The sequence below is a fragment of the Pseudopipra pipra genome, chromosome 2 (assembly GCF_036250125.1).
Source record: "Pseudopipra pipra isolate bDixPip1 chromosome 2, bDixPip1.hap1, whole genome shotgun sequence".
In the NCBI taxonomy this organism is placed as follows: domain Eukaryota; kingdom Metazoa; phylum Chordata; class Aves; order Passeriformes; family Pipridae; genus Pseudopipra; species Pseudopipra pipra.
This window is the reverse complement of record NC_087550.1, coordinates 35,451,202-35,475,031: the sequence shown is the minus strand read 5'-3', so window position 1 is coordinate 35,475,031 and position 23,830 is coordinate 35,451,202. Positions and strand designations below refer to the sequence as shown.

The window sequence follows — 23,830 nt, the reverse complement described above, 5'->3', positions numbered from 1 at the left end:
CAGGAGCCTAATAGATGACTTAGTCGTGACCTAAATAAAGATCACCACCGCCAACAACGCTCATTTCTTCAATACTGAAGAATTTCCCAACCCTGAAAGGAACTGGGTAGCCCTGCAGGAAGATGTCTACATGGCTTCCCCTGTATTCCCTCAACGTATAACAGCCAGGCTTTAAATAATTATTCATGTTTTCTCCCAGTTGCTCCCAAGAGGGAAAGAGAAATTCCTTCTCTTCCATCCCCCCCAAAGAGGGCTCATAACCCACACACCATGGACTACTCAGCAACCTGCTTTCTGTCACATCTCAATAGATGCTACATCAAACTGAAGATACTTTACTATTTTTCAACAGGAAAGGGTCACTCAGGCATCTCCTTCTAAACTCATGACCAACCATACATCCAACCATTTGTAGACTGGTTTACACATGTCAGGGCCTCACTGCAGGCAGACTTGACTACAGATTTGAAGACTGTTCCCATTTTTTGTAGCTACAGCAGAACCTTGGGGGTTGGTTTGCATCTTCACAAGACATGCTACACTCTGTTAAGTGCCATACTCTGCCACTCAGAAGTCACCACTTGAGCATCTTCCTCCAAGGAACGGGCCAAATGCTTGTTTATTAGCAGAAAAATACATAAGGACCTTATTTAACAAAACAGTAGTTTGATACACGTTGTCCCCCTGCCCCTGACTACACAATCTCTTTTCCATCTTGCATCAGATTCCTACCCTTCCAGGACTGTGCACAGATATGAGAATGAAGAGCTACCACCTTGGCTTTTTGGGAGGGCAGGTAAGGTACTGAAGACCTGTGGCACAGAGCCGGCTCTAACAGGCACCGCTGGCCATACAACCCCTTCTTGCAAGCACGGAGCAAGGCCTCACAAGCAGTGGCCTCCCAGAAGACCACTGCTCCATTATGGATTTTTCTGAAAGTACCTTCTAGCACTGAGACTTTTTAACTCAATGAAGCAGCAAGACTTCTCGTGGTGCAGGAAGACGGAGGTGGGGGGAGGTTAGTCACCCATGATTTGCACTCCGCTGCCAGGTCTCCAGCTGGGTTAAGCATTGCGTGACAGACCTGAAATCCCGATCAAGTCCTTGATTTATGTTTTGGCATGCTTCACCGGTGCTTCTCAGCAGGAATAGATGAATCATTGATCTGTTCCAGTACAATAATTTCTACGTATGTTCATAACCTTGGAAGAATCTCCGTAAAATTTGAACATGCATTTAGCTTGCTCAGTGCTCAGCTTTAAATGTTGAATTTTAGTCAAATTGTACACTTACATTGTTGCAGCCTATATCTGAATGTTTAAAAAAATTAATTTTAGAAAAATACAATCATCATTTAGATCTTAATTTAGATCTGAATTTAATTTTTTTATGAGATAAATAGTTCATAAATTAACTGTGTCAGATAATGTTACTCTTATAAAATCCTTGGCCCCAGAAAAGCTTAATTTAATTACTGAATAAAATAAATGTAGCAAGAGAGACAGCCAGTCCTTGACCATTTTCCCTGAATTCTGCCTCAGTCAAGCTCATGCAGGTCAGACACAAACAGAAAGTCATACACAAATGAAAGTAACTACAACTGCCAACGCTCAGAGAGCTCGAATAACTCTCTACCACTGCGCAGCCAGGAGCCCACTGGCATCACTTTTTAAAACAAGTGAAAAAAAAATTATAATGAGCTAAAGAAATTTCCTGTTATCTTGCACAGGAGAAAACCCCCATTCCGTGTACTCCACATATGGTGGAGAACATCACCATTTTCCAGGCTCAGGACTCACAGTATATTTCCTTAATGAGCATTACAGACAGATCTCTGAAGCTGTAACTTGCGAAGCCTTCGGAGTACCAGGACCTCCAGGCTCCTTGGGGGGGGCCTGACCTCCTCTTTGCAGGTGGGTGCCACAAGGTTGAGGACAAGAGTAGCTCTGCTTCCCTCCTGCCACCTCATTGGCTCCAAAAAGACTGAGTTTGTATCTCTGCCTTCCCTTTGGTTTTCCTCAAATGAAATATAAGGATCAATTTCATTGTTACAGCTCCATTTTACATCTAACGGACCACCTTGAGCAACTCTGGCAATTAGTATAAAGGAGAGACAATTATCTGGTTACAGAAATACTACATGCAACGCAAACACAATTTTTTCTGTACATATCCAAGAAAGCCTGAGATTTTATAGGATGTTATTTACAAAGTATTCACTATACAGTTATGCAAAGAAAACAATGAATATTTTGTATTACTGAGTCTCGGTTAAGGTAGAGAGCATCAACGCATTCACCATCAACTACCAATTTATTTGACAGTGAAAACTAAGCAATTTCTGTATGTTTGCTGGATGTACATATCAGAAAACATTTGAGATTATATTAGATTAAATATCCAATTCCTAAGCGTTACTTTTAATGGAGCAGACAAAATAATTCAGGCACCATTCCACTTAAAAGAGTCGTCAAAAACAACAAATCTAAAAAAATGCTCATCTGTCATTCCAACAAATAACAGCAAAGAATACTTTAATTAAAAACAAAATTAAAATAGTCCTTACTTTTCCTCCCTCGCCCTTTTTTTTTAGTTGCTAGCATATTCAGTATCAGAAGTAAAACGTTCTTAGAAATCAGGAAATGTCACTGTAGAACTACAACATCTGGTATTCGAAAAAAAAGTAATTTACTATTAATTCATAAAAAATACTAAATGAATCTTAAGTGGCAATGCCTTCTGAAGCACCAATGCAATGGCACTTTAGATTTATTTTCTTGTACTTCCTCGTGCTCTCATCTGTCTTTATCTTTTAAGCTGCAATGCTCATACAGCATGAAATAAAACACATAGAAATTGCTATTTAGAAAGGACATTTGAGTGCACATTTTAAAATAACATACTTGACAACTCTTAGGTGAAGATATTTCTGGAAAACTTTTGTCAATATAAAAATGCAGACGAGGTCTCTCTATCTTCCTATCTTCTTCCTAACAAGACATCTGAAACGAGGCATCTGCATCAAGTTAGATGTGACATGAGATGAAAAGAGCAAAGAACAGGAGAAGGGATGCCAAGCAGAACAGGAAAGGTATTGAGTTCTTGAGAGGAATGCCTAAGAGTCGTTCTCCAAAAGCTCACTCTACACAGTGGCAGAATAAGAGGTATGTCCACATACCACACCAAGGTTTACTAGCAGTCTAGTGGCATATTGGATGACAAGGAGCAATTGTGGAAGTGAAAAATTATCCTTCATTGCATATATCTTAAAGAACTTTAAACCTGAATCAATTTTATCTGTACAATACCAGACAGTTTCTGAAATGCTGAAGGGTGTGTGTTTTTTTCTTCATTGCCTGCTTTTGCAAATAAAATGACAGAAAAAGCACAAGCCTAGCAGACCATTGCATCTGGGGAAAGGAAACCTCCAGGACTGATCTAATGGGCAGGTTAGGATAACATGAGCAGAACAGAGGGTTAAACATTTCCAGTTTCCTGACACAAAAAGCCCCTCTAAGTAGATAACTTCTTTAGGAGTCATGTACAGAACAGAGCACAAAAGACTGCAAAAAACAAGACCTCAAACTTAAGTATTTGCAAATCTTATCTTGATGGTCTGAAAATTTAAAGCACCAGATCTCCTCTAATATGGCATCTTAAGTTATTTCAAGTAATAGAGGGCTTCTGAATATAAATATACGCACACAGTATAGTATTTAAATATAAAATATTTTTGCTCAAACTCAAAGAATAGTTTGAGCTAAAGCTGTTCTTTATGAGGAGGAAAAGAGAGGTATCAATTAGAGGGCAAATAACACAAATGCACATTAAACTCAGTAAGGGGAAGATGGTCAACCAAACTGTAGGTCCTAAAACATACCATCATAGCCTTGATTGTTTTCTGAAGTCTTGTTTATTTTATATTATATTAATACAGTAGTATAAAATTAAAGCCCTAAAATGCATTTGGTAGATCCAATGACAGATGACTTCTTCAAAATCAGAATTGAAAAGGAACTCAAAGTCCAGGCATTTTCACCTTCAAGTATATTATTTAAGGAGACTGCATTTAAGAATATTCAAAAGAAAATTGACTTTATATTAATTTTTTCCTTCCTGAGTAATGCTGCATTTTTCTTTAATGTCTCTCATTGAAACCTAGATAACCACTTGTCAACAGATACATTTGAGTGTAAATGTGCATATCAGTCAGAGCATGATCTATAATTCTGAGTACCAGGTGGCATGTTCAACATACTTCTATTAATTGTTGCTACGCTATTTGATTGCAAGGGCACCTTAAAGAGGGAAATGCATGGAATTACGCATAAAATGAGTTTTTAAAATTAATATTAGCTGTCTACGAATCAAATGTGACTGAAATAAGGATGTGCTGAGAGTGAAAGTGCAGCTAAGAATCACGACACTGACACTGCCCTGTCACCTACTCACAGTACAGTGAAAACGTTCACACTTCACATTCTTATCAGAAGCTACAAATAAAGCTCTAAACCTCTTAAATGATTTGAAAGCTTAGCTTTCAAAATAAGGCTTACCCTTTGTTTGTCCCTGAGAGGAGAGGTGTATCAGCAAGAAATTATCAGTAACCCATCAGTCTGTGTTACAGAGTGACAACAGAGGATGAGTTAAACTACAATTTCATTAAGTCAGCTTTGGAAGGTCACAAATGCCGAAAATCCAATAGCGCTACCTTTAGCTGGGTCTAAAATTTAACTTTTCCAAAGAACAGGGACAAATCAAATCACTTTCTTGCCTTATTTTATCAACTGATCTTTACAAAATTAAAAGAATGAACTTGAAACAGAATTCCAGAAAGAAGCTTTTCCGTTTATTCTTTCATTCTGGTTTCAAGCATTTTATGACTATAGCTTTTCCCCAAGTGCTATAGGCAATTACCTCTTCATGCAGCAACAGAGGGAGAAAATAAATTCTAAACCAGGAAATGAATAATTGGAGAAACCTTAAGCTCCTTGGTATTTCCATCGTACAACTGATCAGATTTCAAGATTGACAAGATTTCAAAAAGCTTTCTACAGCAGTTATTAAATAAAGACTTGGGCTACAATCATGTATTTTTTCTTCCTTTCTACAGGAGACCTTGCACTCCTGGAATAAATGCATACAAGCAGGTACTAGAGACCCAGCCCATGGACACTACCATGCATGTTTATGTTGCATTAAATCACAATGGTGTTCCAGTCACTTCTTAGCATATCATCTGCCTCTTCACAACTGATCTTTGTTGCTCCAGGGACATAACATTTATTTTGCCAGCAGTCCTTCCTCAGAAACTCTACCACTACATGCAATCTACTGTTCTTTGGCACCTAGATGACACACATAAAACGTAGTATTTCCAATAGATTCTCTTTAAGGAGTGATGGTTCACTTTTTATGCAAGAACAGTTACTTCAGGGAACAGAAATTATTATTTTTGAAAAATCTAATATAAATACCAAAATTTCCATGTTAGACACCACACATTTAGTCTTCACATATGAACGCCTGCATCCATGTACACATGACTGCATCAATGTGCAGTCTCAGAGACAGAATCATAATCACACTCAAACTCAGACAAGTTATACAGAATCATCACATAAAATTTTACAAGAAATTTCATATACTCCACTGTCCAACAAAAAGAAAGACTGCAGTTCTACCATTCACGTCAAACCTGGTCTTCCATGATGGACGATGGACTCTCCCCACGAACAAACTACCCCACTACTTAGTGAGTATTAGTAATAGAAAGCTTCTCCAATATCATTATCTCTAACCCACATCTACCTCCCTGCAATTTTAGTCTCTTATTTATTTTACTTTTTACCCAAGACAGAATTAATTAATCTTGTCCCCACTACAGAAGTACTGCACACATGAGAGACTTTCATCAGTCTAAACTTTGTCTAGACTAAACAAAATATTTCAAGTAATTTCAAGTTCCTCAAACAATATGGTCTACGAATGTTTGATCACTCTCATTCTGCCCTGGGTTCTGCACAATGTGTCCATGTATAGACAAATATTGTTACTCCAGCTGACATTGTCAACACTAAGGAGAGGTCAATGGTAACTTCATGTGTTTTGCATGTTGTACTCTTATTTATATAATCACAGAATGGTTTGGACTGGAAGGGACTTTAAAGTCTAGTTCCAATTCCCCTGCCATGGGCAAGGACACCTTCCACCAGACCAGGCTGCTGAAAGCCCCATTCAACCTGGCCTTGAACACTTCCAGGGCTGGAAGCGCACTTGATCTCACTGTCTGTGTCACTGATGAAGATATTAAAGAGCCCTGAGGACACCACTCATCACCAGCTTCACCTGGACACACAGCCATTGACCACAACCCTCTGTCTGTGTCCATCCAGCCATCAACCACATATACCCAATTACAACTGCTTTTTTCTACAACCCAATACTTTGACGCACGTTCAGGTTGCCATCGAACTTCTATGCCCTGCTATGAAGAGGCATGATTTAGGAAGAGGTTCCAAATTGTCCATCGGTACAGTTGATTCTTCATTCTAAAGTGTAGAACTCTCCATCAGTTTGCATTGTATATCTTGGGAATATTTTTCAATTTGCCCTATTGTTTTGAATGACATATTTATTATATCTGTGAACAAAACCAGACATCTTGGAAGACTAGTGTGGTCTCACTGTTCAACAACTTTAATGATGACCAGGATTATTACTTAGAGCTTGATATTAAATCTGTGAATGGAACCAGTTATCCCTGGATAATACTTCCACTCTGATGGTAAATTCAGTACTCATGTTTTTCAGTCAGTTTTAAGTAGAAGGTTTTTTTCTACACCATTCTTTGAGGCCTCTCCTGTGAAAATGTCACAAGAGAGTCTGTCTAAAGATCTACTGAAGATATATGATATCCTCTATTACTTCTGAATGAATGAAGCCCCTAATCTTCACAGGAGGAAGCCAGATTGACTTGACACAATTCATTCTTCACAATAACTGTGCATACTGTTATTCATCTCCTTGTTTCTTCTAAGTGTCTTCAAAGAGTGTACTTGAGGAATCATCTCAGAATTTTTGACATTTGCATGATCCTGAGCTAAACACTATTTCAATGTTTCATTAAAAAAAATGCTTTCACTCAAATTTATAAGAAAAAAACCCTCTAATATATCAGAAAAACACCTAAGGTATTCTACCTACTTTCAAAAACATAGATTATAACCTAAAATGCACTAATGCAGTTTTGGTCACCTCAATATATGAAAGATATTAAGCTATTAGAGAGCATCCAAAGGAGGGCAATGGATATGGTGAAGGGCCTTGAGGGGAAGCCATATGAGGAATAACTGAGGTCACTTGGTCTGTTCAGCCTGGAGGAGACTGAGGGGAGACCTCATTGCAGTCTACAACTTCCTCATGAGGGGAAGGGGAGGGGCAGACACTGATCTCTTCTCTGTGGTGACCTGTGACAGGACCTGAGGGAGTGGCCTGAAGTTGTGTCAGGGGAGGTTTAGGTTGGATATTAGAAAGAGAGTCTTCACCCAGAGGGTGTTTGGGCACTGGAACAGGCTCCCCAGGAAGTTATCACAGCACCAAGCCTGGTAGAGTTCAAGAACAGATGATACTCTCAGGCACATGGTGTGACTCTTGAGGATGGTCCTGCAAAGGGCTAAGGGTTGGACTCGATGATGCCTGTGGGTCCCTTCCAACTCAGCATATTCTGTGATTCTGTAATCTCACTCTTTTGAGCAAAATCTCAAATATGACTGTTTTAATTAACATTTTCTCAGGTTTTTCCTCACTTACTATTTACTTATGCAACTCTCTTATTCACACCTTAAGTGAAACTCAAGTTTTTTAAAAATCAATTAAAAATTTGCCATTGAATTTCTGAACCACAGTTTCACCTGATGATTAGACACACGGTTCGATATTAATGTAAGAGAAGAGTCAGATTCTGAGTTATACTTTGCTATTATATTAATCAGATCTGGTTAGTTTGGGGAAAAGTTTGTTTAGGCTAAAGATGTAAGACTAGAAACCTTTCCCCAGTACAATTTCTAGACAATGTATCAAACATATGAAAGAGAATAAAGAATGTCTCATTCTTTAGAATATTTTAAATGGCCCATAAAGTCTCAGTTTCATAGAATAAACTGGGGTTTTTCGCAGCAGTTTCTTCTTCTGTGAAATTGAGACTTTGAACTGAAGCATGTCTGTGAAAATCATCTATGACATAATTTATACTCTTCTAACCAAATAACATATAAGCAGACAATAGAATGAAGAAGGACGATGTAATTCAATGTTTATAAAGTAGCAGACATTTGACAGGCTTCAAATTATGTCCAGGATACACTGATAGATACTATTATCCATTACTGTGTTTTCCCTAACATTTTATCTTAGGGACAAAAGCCAAAAGAAAGACCACAAGCATCTAACCACAAAGTAGCTCTTATTTTCCTATTCTAGTCAGCAATTAGCTCACAGGAACAGAATTCCAAGTATTTTCAATGCCTGTAGTTAAAAATATGTCTGTTTCTAAAATGAAATATAAATGTCATATGTTAAAAACCATATTTGGGACTGCAGTCTTTAGGCTACAAACATATATTCAAGTTGCACAGTAGTTACATGTAAAATATTTAATCGTGTGCAACCCTTACATAAGCAGAAAGACTATTTATTTTAAAAATACATACCAAAACATGTAGACTCTAATGTAATGTAATTGCCTTCTGCTTTTCATGAAACGGAGATTTTCTGCCCTGTCTGCTATCAAATCAGAAACATGTGATGAGTGTGAGTTACCAGTTTAGGACTTGTATTTCAAGACCACAGTGGTGTCTGCAACAGCTCAGTTTTGCTGCAAAGGATTGTAGCAATCAAACAGACACAGGTAACATTCAAATGACAAGCAGAGATTTCTGAAATCTAACCCATCTTCTAAGAATTAGAGTTTATTTCTTGGTGTGACTCTCCTTTCCTAGGTGCATTTTGTAAATATATAGATGGTTCTTAAATTTTTCCTAACTGCAGCTCAAAGGGATCTCTTCTTTCTTTCTTTAATGTAAGAAGAATATTTTTTTTTTCTAAATTAAATAAGTGACTACGCAGATCCTCAGCTTAGCAAAACTAGGTAACTGTTTCTAAGAGAGTAGTAGCAAAACCAGGAAAAACTGACAGGAAAAAAAACTTTGGGCAAAAGATATTAAGCCAATGAGCTGTGACAGTAAAGAAAACAGAGAAATAAAGGGAAAAAAATATGTTGATAACTTCCAAGTCATAGAGGAGCCAACAAGGAGAGAAGCTATGCTGCACTGTTCTCACCAAGGAGGGGCTGGTATGGAATGTGAAGCTCAAGGCAGCCTAGGCTGTTGACTATGAAGTGGTGCAGTTCAAGATCCTGCTGTCGCAGCAAGGAGGGTGCACAGCAAGCTCAGTACCCTTCAGGAGAGGAGACTTGGGCTTATTCACATATCTGTTTGATATAATACCATGGGATAAAGCTCTGGAAGGAAGTGGGGCTCAAGAAAGCCCATTGATACTCAAGGACCACCACCTTCAGGTTCAGGAGCAATGCATTCCAAAGAGGAAGTCAGGAAAAAATGCCAGGAGGCTTGTATGAATGAACAAGACAAACTCGAATGAAAAAAAAGAAGCCTACAAAGGATGGCAGCAAGGACAGATAACCTCAAAGGAATACAGAGAGATTGCCTGAGCAGCCAGGAATCACGTTAGGAAAGCTAAAGCCCTGAGAGAATCAAATCTGGCCAGAGACATTTATGGCAACAAGAGAAGCTTCTGTAGGGACACCAGTGGTAAAAGGAAGACTAGGGAAAATGTAGGCCCTCTCTGGAAGGAAACGAAGCGACATGGTTACCCAAGATATGGAGAGGGCTGAGGTACTCAATGACCTTTCTGCCAAAGTCTTCATCATCAAGTGGCCCTGCCACACCACCCGAGCTGCAGAAGGCAAACTCAGGGACTGGGACATGGAAGAGTCACCTGCTATAGGAAAAGATCAGGGCTCAGATCATCTAAGGAACCTGAAGGTGCACCAGTCCGCAGGACCTGAGGAGATGCATCTGCAGGTCCAGAGGGAACTGGCAGATGAAGTTGCTAAGCCACTGTCCATCATATCTCAGAAGCTGTGGCAGGCTGGTCCCACTGACTGGAAAAGGGGAAGCAAAATCCCCACTTTTAAAAAAGGAAAAAAAGGAAGACCCAGGGAACTCAGGCCAGCTAGTCTCACCTCTGTGCCTGGCAAGATCATGGAGCAGATCCTCCAGGAAACTGTGCTAAGGTATATGGAAAACAAGAAGGTGATTGCTGACTGCAAACATGGTTTCACTAAAGGCAAATTGTACCTAACAAATTTGGTGGCTTTCTATGATGGGGTTACAGTGGTGGTGGATAAGGTAAGAGCGAGTGATGTCATCTAACTGGACTTGGGCAAAGCATTTGACACTGTCCTGCATAATATCCTTGTCTCTTGCCTCGTTCTATGGTTCTGTACAGCTGTTTATATACTACTTCCTACCTTAATTCTCTGGCAGCAATTCTCTACCATGCCCCATTTTTTGAAGTTAAATTATGTCCTGTAACAGGAATGCAGGAGAGATAGCCCTATGATTTAAGAACTGGACTGGAACTCTATGACTCAAAGGCACACAAATTTTGCCTCTGACCTTCTGCAGGCTATTTAATCTTCTCCCTTAGTACTCTGTATACAAATGTAAAGTGCTTCAAATGTATGCGAAAGGGTAAGGCAATGAGCTGCCAAATCTTTACAGTATACACATACGAAAAATCCTACAGGAAAATAATTTTAAATAAGGAGAAAACCCCAAAACTTGCCGTGTTTGATGATAAACACAGACAAAATATATCTAACAGTTTTGAAATCCTGCAAAAATACAAGCCAATCCCTATGCCACGTGAATGGATCTTTTTAGCAGTAGGATTAAAGCAACCGGAAATCTTGTCTGCACTATGCTTCCACTCACAGAGCTTGGGCACTTTAATGCCAGGATCAAAGAGAGAAATCGAATCTGTGAACCTCAACTGCTTTTTCATCATCTGACTTGTAATATCAGCCTTGTTCTAGCCAGTGCCTGGGAGCTACACGGGTGATGTGAGCAGCAGTGCTGGAGATCACATCCCCACAGAAGGCATTCCAGGGCAGCTCGGACGTCAAGGTCCCCAGCAGCCACAAGCAGTTTATTCTCAAAGTCTGAGAACCAGAAGCTATTTCCTTTCTTTTATTTTGCATTTAAGAATGACAGGAAGATGATAAACAGCCAAAGCCCAGACACATCAATATGCTAGCAGGACAAAAGCCCTTTGTGATTGACTGATGAAACCTAAAGAAGGGGAGGAGACCCTCTTTTTCTTCCTTTGGGGATGACTCTGGACAGAGACGCCTGAAATTTTAGCCCTCAAAAGCTTCTCCCATTACCACCAGATCACCTTGCAGGTAAACACTTTCCCGGTTCATTGAGTCGCTGTTACGTATCTGAAAAAGAATCTCCACTGAAAAGTGATAATGGTGGAAAAATACTCCCTATTGTACAGCCGTAATTCTTGTACCACTTGTCTGCAGGCAATGCATTTCCTCTCTTGAGGAGGCTGCGCAACTGGATCCAGCTACATGTAAAGCAATCTGTTAAAACGAGGACAAGATTTACTGTTGGAATGAAAACGTTTAAATAAATTCCAGGAGCCTATGCACCATATGTCCAAAAGTGACCAAACATGGTAAATTAAATTTAATCTCTTCACATTACACTCGAAAGTTAGTATTTTCTATATAAGAGTAAACTTACTGATTTAGCAAAAGCAATGAACTATTTGCAATAACTGGTGTTCCATTTTGACTCCTAAAGAAACTAATTATTCCTATAGGCTATATGGTAACAATTTTAATAGTGTATATACAGTACTAAAATCCCTATTTCAGTTATTTTCTACCATGCGAACTAGCACATGTACCATGCAAAGTGGCAATGGATACCATGATACTTTTATCAAAATTTATTCCTTTCTTCCCATATAACCATAAAATCATTTGTACTACTTAATCCGCAGGGAGCAATGAAGCAAGACATCTGAGTTTAGTGTAAATGTGTTTTCTTTCTGTTTAAAAGCAGTGAAGCCCAACAAAAGAGAAGTCACCCACTCTAAAGACGCGTTAAAGTATCTTCTTGACTTTTGACATGTGTATTACCATAGAACAGATGTACCAGCATATCTCAATACGAAAAGTTACAACTACAAAAAAAAAAGATTGGAGAGACGGGAATTGGACAGAATACAATTTTCTTCCCTTGCTGGCAGCTGAGAAAGCCTAGTCTGCAGCCCTTTTGTAGACTGCAGGATTGGGAGCAGAGTGATTTAACATGGGGAAAACAAAAACTAGCCCAAGTTCAGCCCACACAGTTGATACTCCTCATTTGGATCTAATCTAACCACAGCTTATACCTTCACCATCTGAAAGAACAGGGGTAGTTTGAAGACAAGGGTGTAAACAACAATAAAATACCTGCCTACTCATTTCAATCCACTATTACTTTTTCAACTTGAAACACAAAATGAAAAATAGAATGTACTGAGACTGGTAAACCTCCTATAACAAGAAAGGTGGTTCAAGGGATTCAAGGCAGTATTTGACTTTTTTTAAGAAGTCAAAAGGACAATGATCACCTTTATTTTAGGCTATCATTTGAGCATATTAAAGGTTAGGTACTGTTTAGGCATATAAAAACAGAGTTGAAGACAGAGTGCCACAACTGCATATAATGCTTCTCTGTTAGATCAGGAGGCAGAAACAAAAAAAGAAAAAAAAATTACCTGGTGACTTGTAAATTAGTTACTTGGATGATCCAATATGCTTTAAAATATGTCCAGGTTGCTCAGGGAGGTTGTGCCCCATCCCTGGCAGTGTTCAATACCTGGATGGATGGGGCCTTGAGCAACCTGATCTAGTGAGAGGTGTCCCTGCATATGGCAGGGGATTGTTGAGACCATATGATCTTTAAGGTCCCTTCCAAAACCTTAACATTCTATGATTCTATGATAAATACTAAGAGCTTTAGTAAAACCAAAGACACAAAGCTGCACTACAGCCCTAATAACACAACCATCCATGTTCTCCTACTCCTTTAGTTACGGTTCATGGTTGGTCAAAACCCTGAACAGGCTTGGCCTCTTACTCCTTTACTGTGGACACTGTCTGATCTCTCCTCCTCAAGTTTCTGTTTTCTTCTCTGGTCAAGTAGTGCATCTAATAACAGGAGCAGGTAAAGGGGAAGCAGGCAGTTTTGGAACTCAGCATAGCCCATCAGTCATCCTCAAGTGTATACAAAGTCAAAGGAGTGAGAGAGATCCAAAGAAAAAAAACATTTTGAAAGGTACTCAAGAGGAGCACCCCTTTTCCCACCACACACAGTCCCAGACAGAGCCTCCTCCCAGTCCCTTCCCTCCCCTCGGCTCCCACCACCACTGCCAACAATCAATCACAACTCTGGGAAAGCGATGCTAATCATCTGTCTCTGCTGACAATAACACTGCCACTGTTGTAGACTCTACCTCACCTTTCCTATCCTCTCACCTGCTTTTCAGGAGAGACTGCAGAGCTGCTGGCTGAGATGGGGGGAGGCAGAGACGGCACTGGCACAGGTCAGCACCAGGTAACTGTTGCTCTGATCTTACTATCAAAAGGAATGTTTGAAATATTGTAAAGATATTTATGCTTATCCCTTTGAACATTTAAATCTTGCAGAGGAGGCTCTCAGGTTTGCTTTTGTTTCCTGTGATGTATATGGATGTGCACTCTGCAACCTATACCTGGGAATAAGGCATGGACATCATGACATTGCTTGGCTTGGCATGGCAGCCATACCATGGCTGACCGCAAAATAACAAGTATAAGGATTAAAGGCTCGTGTGGTAGCCATTTCCTTGGGAGAAACTTCAAATGCAACAGGTATCACACAATTAACAATCATCATCAAAATGTCAAAACTCTTCTCTCAGGATATTTTCAGGAAATTAGTCCAGTTACTCCTGGTATCTTAAATAAGTAACATTTCAATGCTCTAGTAACATTTCAATATCACAAACATGTATATTCAGAAGGTAAATATTAATATGAAATGTTACATTTTAATCACTAAACTTACTATACTGTTAGCACATACTTTCTCAGGAAAAGGTACTAGGAAAAAAAACCTTAGTAAAATTAACATTATATGACAGATCTCTAATTTAAAGGAATATTTTAAATGCTATTACCAAATTGACATGCATTTTTGAAAGACAGAAACAAACAACAGCAAATTTAAACTGCCTTTCCAGTTCCTAAGATCCATCTGTAGGACACAAAAGAAGTATAAATACTTTCTCTTTTTACTCTTGACAAGGATCTAAAGAGACTTTACTACAGTTTTGCACTTTATATTACTGTAGAAATTATAACAATTTTATTTAGAACTCAGAAGTAAATTTTCAAATATTTCACATATTTTTTCATGCAGGAATGCAGTTTGTTCCAGTAAGTCTTTTTCCTGTAATTTTCACTCAAAAACTTTGGCAATAATCAATAAAAAATCAATACTTAAATATATACTTTTATACATATATATATATATATATTCCCCACTTCCTTTTTTCACTCTTATTAGTAGAACACAAGGTCCTAAAAATGGGTCCATGAAATAGAAGGATAATATGGGCCATGTATGCAGAATAAGTTAGGAAAAAAAATAGAATCATTCTATCTTAGCATTTCATTAATTCTAAACACTTACCATCTCTCAGAATAATTTTAGTATGGTTTTTAGGTAACTTTAAAGATGTTAACCTAGATTTATTTCACCTAGAATTATAAAGTAAGTTTGGTGCACAATCATCTATATCATCAGTTAGAGAGAGGCTGCTCCGCAACATAAATCAAACCTACACAAGATAGGAACTGCTCTCTTGACTTGTCTATTTTTCCCTCCTATTTCCTAACTTAAATATCTCAGATAGGTGCCTAAAATTGAAGACATCTTGAAAACAGGCCCCACTAAAGATCTAATTGTAGTAAGATTCTCTTTAATGCTAGACTGGAAATCAAAATTGATTTCTTCTAATTTCATGAATACCATTATTGTCCTATTCCTCCAGTACTACCCAAATGAACAGGTGAGAAATAACGCTTTGCACTTGCAAATATAAGAACATGGAAATAGCAAAAGTGTCATTTGCTCATGGACACTGAGCAGCAGCCACTGCAAATGACTGATGAAGGTGTGAGAGTGTCAGAAGAGGTCACAAACCAAATAAAGATGCCCCCCCTTAATCCCATTGGACACTGAAATTTTCCACCCTAATATACATTTTCTTTGTAAAACCTCTAGGTCCAGACATTCTTCTTACCTCTACAAAAATCTAATAATATCAAATTCTTGGACTTAAAAAATTGCTTAAAACGCATCTTTAACTCTATAATTTCTGAGATTAAGGTCAGTACCCAGCATTAGCCTGGGAGATCAGCCTCCATGTCCTCTGAATGCAGCAGAGAGCTGAGACCAGAGCTCTGCAAAACTTGGCAGTCCACAAAACATCCCTTCAAACCAAACCCAAAAGTGCTACATGGCATTGCAAGTTTTAAGGGACAAAAAAAAAAGAAAAACCGAAATGCAGAGGAAGTCTAGTAAAAGCCTATGAGAGAATAAAAAAAATGTTTCATGAAAACAAAAAAGTAAAAATACCTTTTCACTTTTTATCTACTGGTAGATAAACAGAAGATGGATTATCTGACCCTTCTACCCATATTTGCATTTGAACCCAGCCTAAGCAAGTCCAGCAGCAGGTCTCTGGCAGAAGTGCCCGAGTCAGCCCAGGAAGTTATCTTCTCATCCCCAACTCCCTCCCGCAATCCGTGTTTTACTTTTGCTCACACTAAATAAAGCAAACTGATATTTATAGCATTTCTTAGGAGGCTGCATGTTTTCATCTACTCACCAGGTCATCCAAAATACCTCAGAAATCAAGTTTCATGACAGTTACCAAAACAATGCTTTGAATCACTAACTTTGAGATGTTTATATAAGGACAGTAAAAAACATATATAAACATGGAAAAAAATCCCCATCTGTTTTTTTTCTTCTGATTTATTACCTAATAATTCAATAGCAGAGGACTTTTAATGTACTCCTGTAATTCTACAGCAAATGTAAAAGACTTCAAAATAATCCTTATAAGAGGGAAAGATTATTTGATACTAAATCAATGTAACAGCAACTCCAACTGTTAAGCTTGCTCATTCTACTGTAAAAAAGAAAGTAGAATTATAAGGTAAAAATATCTTTCAAGTAGTTGCTTTGGTACAAAAGGCAGTTTAGGTGATTAAACAAGACAATAACATGGTACTAGTACCACACATTTTTAAAAGAAAATAAAGGCACTTTGAAATATCACATAGAAAATACTGAATAAATTACAGGATATGTGTTTCACAGGGAAAGAAGAGCAAATAGCTGTAATTTGGGAGGCTAGAATTTCCTTAATGAGATAGCATAAAGGGCTCTGCAAACAAAAGGACCTTTCTTAAAGGTTTTCAGTGACTTCACACAAGTTTCAGTACTCCAGTTTCAATACTCCATATACTTAGTGGCAGTATATGACACTGCATCTGCATTTCTTAGATGTTCATTATTCATTTTTAATCAGCACATAATATGTAAATGACATTAAGAGATCAAGAGCTTTCTGTTGTGAGCTATAGAAATACCGAGTTATGAAAAACACGATGTTCTGCTTTGTGAAATCACAGCAGTAACTTCTGATTGCCCAAAATTATTGTTTCAGAAAATAACACTTTAACCTTTATCTCTAGAGAAGGCAGCCTTCATCCTCAACTTATGATCAATCAATCATCAGAAACATCCAGCTTCCCATAATAGCTAGTTTCAGCTCATACATGGAACTTTCCTTTCTAGGATTCAGAGAAGATGAATTAACATGTGCATATTATAAATTGGTAGTACATGGTCTAAGGATTAACTACTATAGCAACCAGTACTGTAGTCTGCCAACACATATTCACACAAATTGCTGGATTTTCTAAGTTTATATGGATAGGATTTATATGTAGGTGTTCCTTTTTTGTACAGAGATTGCAAGTTTTATATTCTGTGGATTTCTTCAAACACATAAAAGCACACTCATTACATCACCCTTTCAAAAAATTCCCAGTGTAATATTCAAAATAGAACTGCTATTAAAATAACAATTCAATTGCATTTTACAAATACTTATTTTACATATTGTAGGATCCTCCTACTTCTTTATTTCATTCTATTCAATTATTCTAGAGGAGTATTCTAGAAAGTCAGTACCATGAATTATCCAGACTGAAATAAAATGGCATGAAACCATGGTATAATCAAAACCTTTATACCCATAAGTTTAATTCAATGCAAATTTAATTTTTTTTTTTTAAATAGATGCATTAAAGAAAAGTGTGCTTTTCTTACAAGACACTTGAAGAATGGTGCATTTTGAAACAAATCATACAGGACATCAGATGACACCACAAACTACCATTTTTTTGAGTAAGCACTGAATACTAAGCCCCACCGGAGTTCAATGAGACCTAACAATTAATTCCTACAGATATAGGAACGTTCCTCGCCCCCAGACACACTTCAGTATCTAAGTGTTTTAGAACAAAATGGGCGGAAGGGGGAAGAATCCTGTGCCAACTGTGGTTACCTATATTTGTGAATTAAATATACATATGTCAGATTCCACAGCTATCCACAAATGAGTAACGCATTTTAATTTCATTAATTCCAGTGGAGTGGAACAGAAGCATTTTGAGAAAAAACAGAGGTGTAAGCTAGGAGAAAACTACAAGAAGAGGAGGATGGAAGAGAAGAAAGAAAAAAATACTTAACTAAAATATGCTTTCTCTGTCTGTAAATATAACTCTGTTGCTTGCAAACCTATCATCTGCATTTCAGCTGCTTTTTTCCTAGCTTATTATTCTATTTTTTGCCCTGTCAGCTGACATGATCTTGTGTTTTTCCCTCTTCAGTCACTTTCTCCTTCCCTCTTCCTGTTGTCTTCCTTTTTATATTGCTCTTCTGAATTTACATTTCATTCTGACTTCTTTTTCACTTTATCAATTCTGAAGTAATTATTCCTGTTTTTTTTCTTCTACCATTTCAGTTCTGTAACCTCACTTCTTAACTCCTGAGATTTAGCACCTTCTTTTTCTTGTTGTCCTGTAGCAGATGCAATTATGTTCAAACAATCCAACAAAATTTGGGAGAAACTCCAGTGATAAATATCAAGGCTCATGATGGTGAAGTTTTCAACTAGTGTGAAACATCTGCCTGGCCAACAGACCACTATTACAGAATTTGTTTAGAAAATAATGCAAGATAGACATTATAATGAGATACTGAAAAAAAATCATTTTATTAGAAAAGGAAAATAAATCAAGACGAACAATGCCTATACTTCCATAGTCTAAGATTCATACATCTATTTCCTAACAATGAGGGTAGGCAGATACCCACCTTAAAGGAGAGGTATGATCATACTGCAATTATGTGCCACATTGATTTTCTTGTTTTTTAATGGATAACGATCAACCACAGCACTCAGCTTTCAAATGCGAAGTCAACAGGCTGCTGCTAACATGGCAACCTGAAAGATACCCTGGAAGTTGTGTGATGGACAGGATATATCTCAATTCCTCCACAAAGAAAACAGTTCTGAACTTTCCAGCTCAAATAACTTTTCACCTCCTAGGTTCAAAAACGATCACCTTAAGCCATGCTGGTAAGCAGCCACTTAAAAATGAGCAAAGTCCATCTGAATGCTAAAGAGCACCTCTGCTTTCCATGCTTATCCCAACCACCACTGTTGCCTCACAGAGCCAACGCCAGCTACTGTGCACCATGGCACAAGCTGTGCAGGGACAATAATTCAGGTCAAAATTACCCAGAGTAGAAATAATAGCCAGGCTTAATTAAAACTGGACCTTCCAGGAATGCAGTGCCTACCAGAGCTACCAACTGGGTACAGTCATCACTTTTAAGCTCAGAGAACCTGATAACCTTGGATAAGGCAGAAAATAAAAGACTGCTTTGCCTTTATTCCCTGCAACATCTGACTTCCAAGCATCAGTCAGATTTTCATACCATAGAGGTAGACTTATGTTAAGTCTCTTTCAGAAAAGTTTTAAGCTTCAAATTACACAATTTAGATACTAGGATTTTATGTTTAATGATGAAAGGAATCATATATGACCTTGGTGACCATGACTGCTACTGCATTCAGACCTTTTTGGATATTTTGGTGGGGTGGGGAGGACAAAAATGGGGAGGACACTCTGGAAACAGATTAAATACAAAACAAGAGAGAATTTTCTGTTTTTCAGGTCGGTAAAGGCTTGTTAACAGTAAACAGTATTTTATAGTCAATGGGAATATATTCTATAAGCCAAGCAGATCTGACTTTGAAAGTGTTTATTCCGAAAGTATGAACATGATATTGTCAGTTTGATCCTCTTATGATTAGGAAAGAGGTTGAAGTGATTTTGAGCCATTAAACAGGAAATGCAGTTTAACGACTCTCCCAATTATTCTCTGCTTCCAACAGATAGGAAGACTGCCTCCCCTGGGACTCTGGATGGATCCACACAGGATTCTTCCAAGGGCTGTCCAAAATCTTACTGAAGGGGATCAATCATTAATTCATGTACGGGTTAAGACAACAACCAACCCACAGTCACAGCCAGTCCAGACGAACATACAACAACTGTGGGCTGATCAAGTGACCTCTCTGCTGTCTCTTCTCCATGAGCAGTTGAGTAGACTCTGTGCATGCCCAGAGGTATTTTCACCCAGACCCATCTCTCTGGTTTCTTAAGAAAAGTAGCACATGAACCACTGTGAAGAAGTTCTATTCACAACACTCATTACACTAAGAAAAAAAAACCCTCCAAAACTGATCTGTGCTAATTATTTTTTTCAAATTTACCTTGTCTTAGCACTTTTGTTGGTGTTTACAAATCAATTTTTTTCCCCCAAGAATTAAACTAAACCTGATATTCTATTTTAATTCCTCAGTTAAAACACAAAGACAAAAGGAGTTAAATGTTGCTGATGATTGCTCAACAGGATATCCATCAACCTTAGCATGGAGCAACTAATTTTAGAAGACAAAACGGTTTGGAGCCCATTCAATTGCCAGTATTGCTGTGTCAGATTAGGGGAAAATTCACCAAACACCTCTAGGGTCTGCATCAATTCTTACCCCCAAATGGGCTACGGGAAAGCTGGAGAGGGACTTTTTACATGGGCATGCAGTGACTGGACCAGAGGTAATGACTTCAAACTGAAAGCTTAGATTTGATATTAAGACAAAATTCTTAAATGTGAGATACAATGTGGTGGTGAGTCACTGGAACAGGTTTCCCAGAGAAGGTGTGGATGCCTCATCTCTGGAAGGGTTCAAGGCCAGGCTGGATGGGGCTACAAATACTAGTCTAGTGGAAGGTGTTCCTGCCCATGGCAGGGAGGTTGGAACTAAATGATCTTGAAGCTTCCTTTCAGCTCTCACTATTCTAGGATTCTGTGATTTAACTTGCAGATTCTCTCTAAAACACTGGTTCATTACCAAAGACATAGATAAAGACAATTAGCTTCCTCCAAAATCATACAATATTTATAGTTTTGACCAGAATTTTAATGTTTTGAGTTGTTTGATCAGCATTCATGCAGACAGGTGCCTAACCTCAAACTTATAAGTCAAATTCTCTGAGGTTGTTATAGCTTAACTCTGGGACATAGAAGAAAATAAAGCAAGAAGACTGCCAATGCAAGGTTCTTAATGGGTTATAGATGAAAGGAGGAATGCTTCTTCGAATCCTCTAAATTAACAGCCCTCCTCTATCCACAGACTGTTCTTGGCCAATATCCGTAAGTAATGGAATTACAAAAAAAAACAAGCTGCAGCTTCCAGAGTTTTGCAATTACCAGGGGATCATACAGCTTGAAGAACCATACATGGCTATGTGCCACAGAAAATTCTAAGTCAAAGGGTTACAGTCAAAGGTTACTTTGAAAAGCAACTTTCCAGTTTGAGATATAATAAAATTTGAGAGGTCTACTATTTAAAGGGAAACAGTGACAAGGCAAATGACATATCTTGCAAAGTGAGAGAGAAAAAAGTAATTAATTTTAATGTCTCATCCACCCCCGTTACTGTATGTTTTAAAAAAGGAATACAACTCATAACTTGTGAGAACATACATGAAAAGCAAGATTTCAGCTGTTTTTGTACTATGCAACGTTAGATCACCAGAGCCATAATTATGAGATGAGACTCCCTAAGTAACCAGTATAATCTCCAGAAGATTTAACAAATTAAATTCAACATTTCCCCTTTAAGTTCAATTATGTTCAAAGCACTGGAGTTTTGATGCCCCAGAAGCACTCCACTCAATTGAGAAAGTTGGAGTTGAGAACATAAAAGTTTTGAGATGAATACCAAAAACCAAGTAAGCTCTAAGAAACACTGTTTAAAATAATTTTTACAACATAAATAGATATACTAGCAACATACCTGAAGAAGAACATGAACAGAGCAGCTGTGATGCAGAACAAAAGGACCTACAAAAAGGAGAAAGAGTGTTATTACACAAACCATCACATTACTACTGCTTGTTCTGGATCATGAAGATTTTACAACCATTACTATAAAAGATACACTTTATCTATATGCTTGATGGGCCAGAATGAAAGCTTGTCTGAATCCATCAAACAGGATTGCCTTGTTTCTAGTGGACTTTGAGTTGTTCCTGTAGAAGCTAAAAGAATATGAAATCCAAACCAGGGCAGTGGGACAACAGACACAGCAAATGGCACCACTTAAAACAGTTTGGAATAAAATAATTATAAAACAACAGAATTTAAGCAATAAAGTACTAGAACTGAAATTTAAACATTATATTTTGCCAGTCTTCGCTTTTGTGATTTATTCAAATATCATATAGCTAGTTACAGTGTAAAAGGCATGGATAGGTGCTTCTGCTGAACTGCTTTCCAGCAAGTTTGAGTAGATAATTCTATGCCCAACTAAGAGCATCCTTTCTAGTCATTTTCCTTAGTCTTAAACTCACTTCGAACAATCCCATCTTGCTCTATATTATCAGTGTGATCATACAAGAGGCACTGAGCAAACCTGGCAGCTCTCCAGCACTGAGAAGGGAACATCCTATCACTTCCTCACATCCTCTGTGCTGGGGCTTAGCGCTCCTACCTCCTCCTGGCCACCTACACAGGGACTCACAAATGCTGAGCAAAATGAACTCAAGGAGGAAACAAATTAAGTCAACACTGTGGAGAGTTTTCTGCCAATTTGGTGAGATAAAGAAATCACTGGAAGAGTGTAAATGCAGTGGAGCAGTCACAGGAGAAAAGGAAGGAGAGGAGACAGGCAGAAAGGATGAACCCATCGTCCTCCTCAAGATACCAACAAGCTGCTGTACCTTGACTGTAGAATTGCTTGTACATACAGCTGTTTCAGGAACAACTACACCAGGCTTTAAGTTAAGAACCTGCCTATCTTTGCTAGATACAACTCACTGGTGAGGAAATACCGTTTTGCTCCAGATATACTGGCCCATATTTGTACCATCATTCAGGAGGCAAAAACCTTACAGAGATAGTTAAAGTCTTTCATAAAATATTTGCACTTATTTCCAAGGATTGAAGAAGTTGTGATCATGAGAGGATACAGATAGCTTATATAAGAAGAAATGGAAATGCTGGCAGAGGTGCATATTTGAAGGTTATAAACATGTAGAACTGTAGGCTGCTGCACATTAATACAGATCAGAAAGTGTGATAAAAATATGAATAGGAAATGTTTACAATGACTTTCAGAGAATTAAAAATCTTATAATGACACCATTTCCCTTTTCTAAGTCCTCTGATGTGACTTAAAATTAGGTCACACAAGACACTATAACATCTGCTGTGAAAAGTACCCATTTTTAACTTTTTCTTCACCAGTACTATCATATTTTATTATTCTGCAACAAAAATGTGAACATCTGAAATCATTTAATATGAAATCATTAGGGCAAAGTGAGGGCAATGGTATATATCTTCACCTCTTTCATGGTAATGATCAATTTACACCCAAGTTGTCCTTAAAAAGGTTTGCCCTAATCCTCCAAAGTTCATACCATATTTAAGCAGCCAAACAACAACCACCAATTTTCTGGATGTTACTTCTGAGAGACAGAAAGGACAAGAAGGCTTGACAGCCTGAGCAATGATATTGGGAAATAAGTGAGAAATGGCAAAGAACCAGTTTTCAGGGTGGAGGGAAACAAATCAAAACAATAAAAAAAACCCAAGTATGCCTTTACATACTAAAAATGATCACTTCACTAAATGTTTTCTTGCCCTTTTTTCTTTTTTTCCTTTTATTACCTTTTTCCCAGTAAGTTTGAAAACAACCTAACAAGTATGAATACACATCATTAAGATGCCCTCTGAGCTCTTTCTCCTCCATGTTAAAGCACCCCAGCTTTCTCAGCAGCTTCTTGTATGACAGATACTCCAAGCCCTTAATCATCTTCATGGCCCTTCTCTCCAGTATGTCCATGTTTGCCCTGTTCTGGGAAACCCAGCACCAGATACAGCTGTATAGATGTGTCTCACCAGCGCTGAGCAGAAGGGAAGAATCACCTTACTCAACTGGCCTCCTTTGCTGGCTCATGTTCAGCTTGGTGTCCACCAGGACC

General features: G+C 38.1%; 1 protein-coding gene across 2 annotated transcripts in view; it reads right to left on the bottom strand.

Annotated features, from left to right (window-relative positions):
* TMEM135 (transmembrane protein 135) overlaps nt 1-23,830 on the bottom strand; it is a 170,499-nt gene that overhangs the window by 41,642 nt on the left and 105,027 nt on the right. For both annotated transcript variants that reach the window (XM_064645007.1, XM_064645006.1), the window contains one exon: nt 21,640-21,686. In XM_064645007.1, coding sequence (XP_064501077.1) covers nt 21,640-21,686 — 47 coding nt within the window. The remainder of the gene's footprint in view (nt 1-21,639; nt 21,687-23,830) is intronic.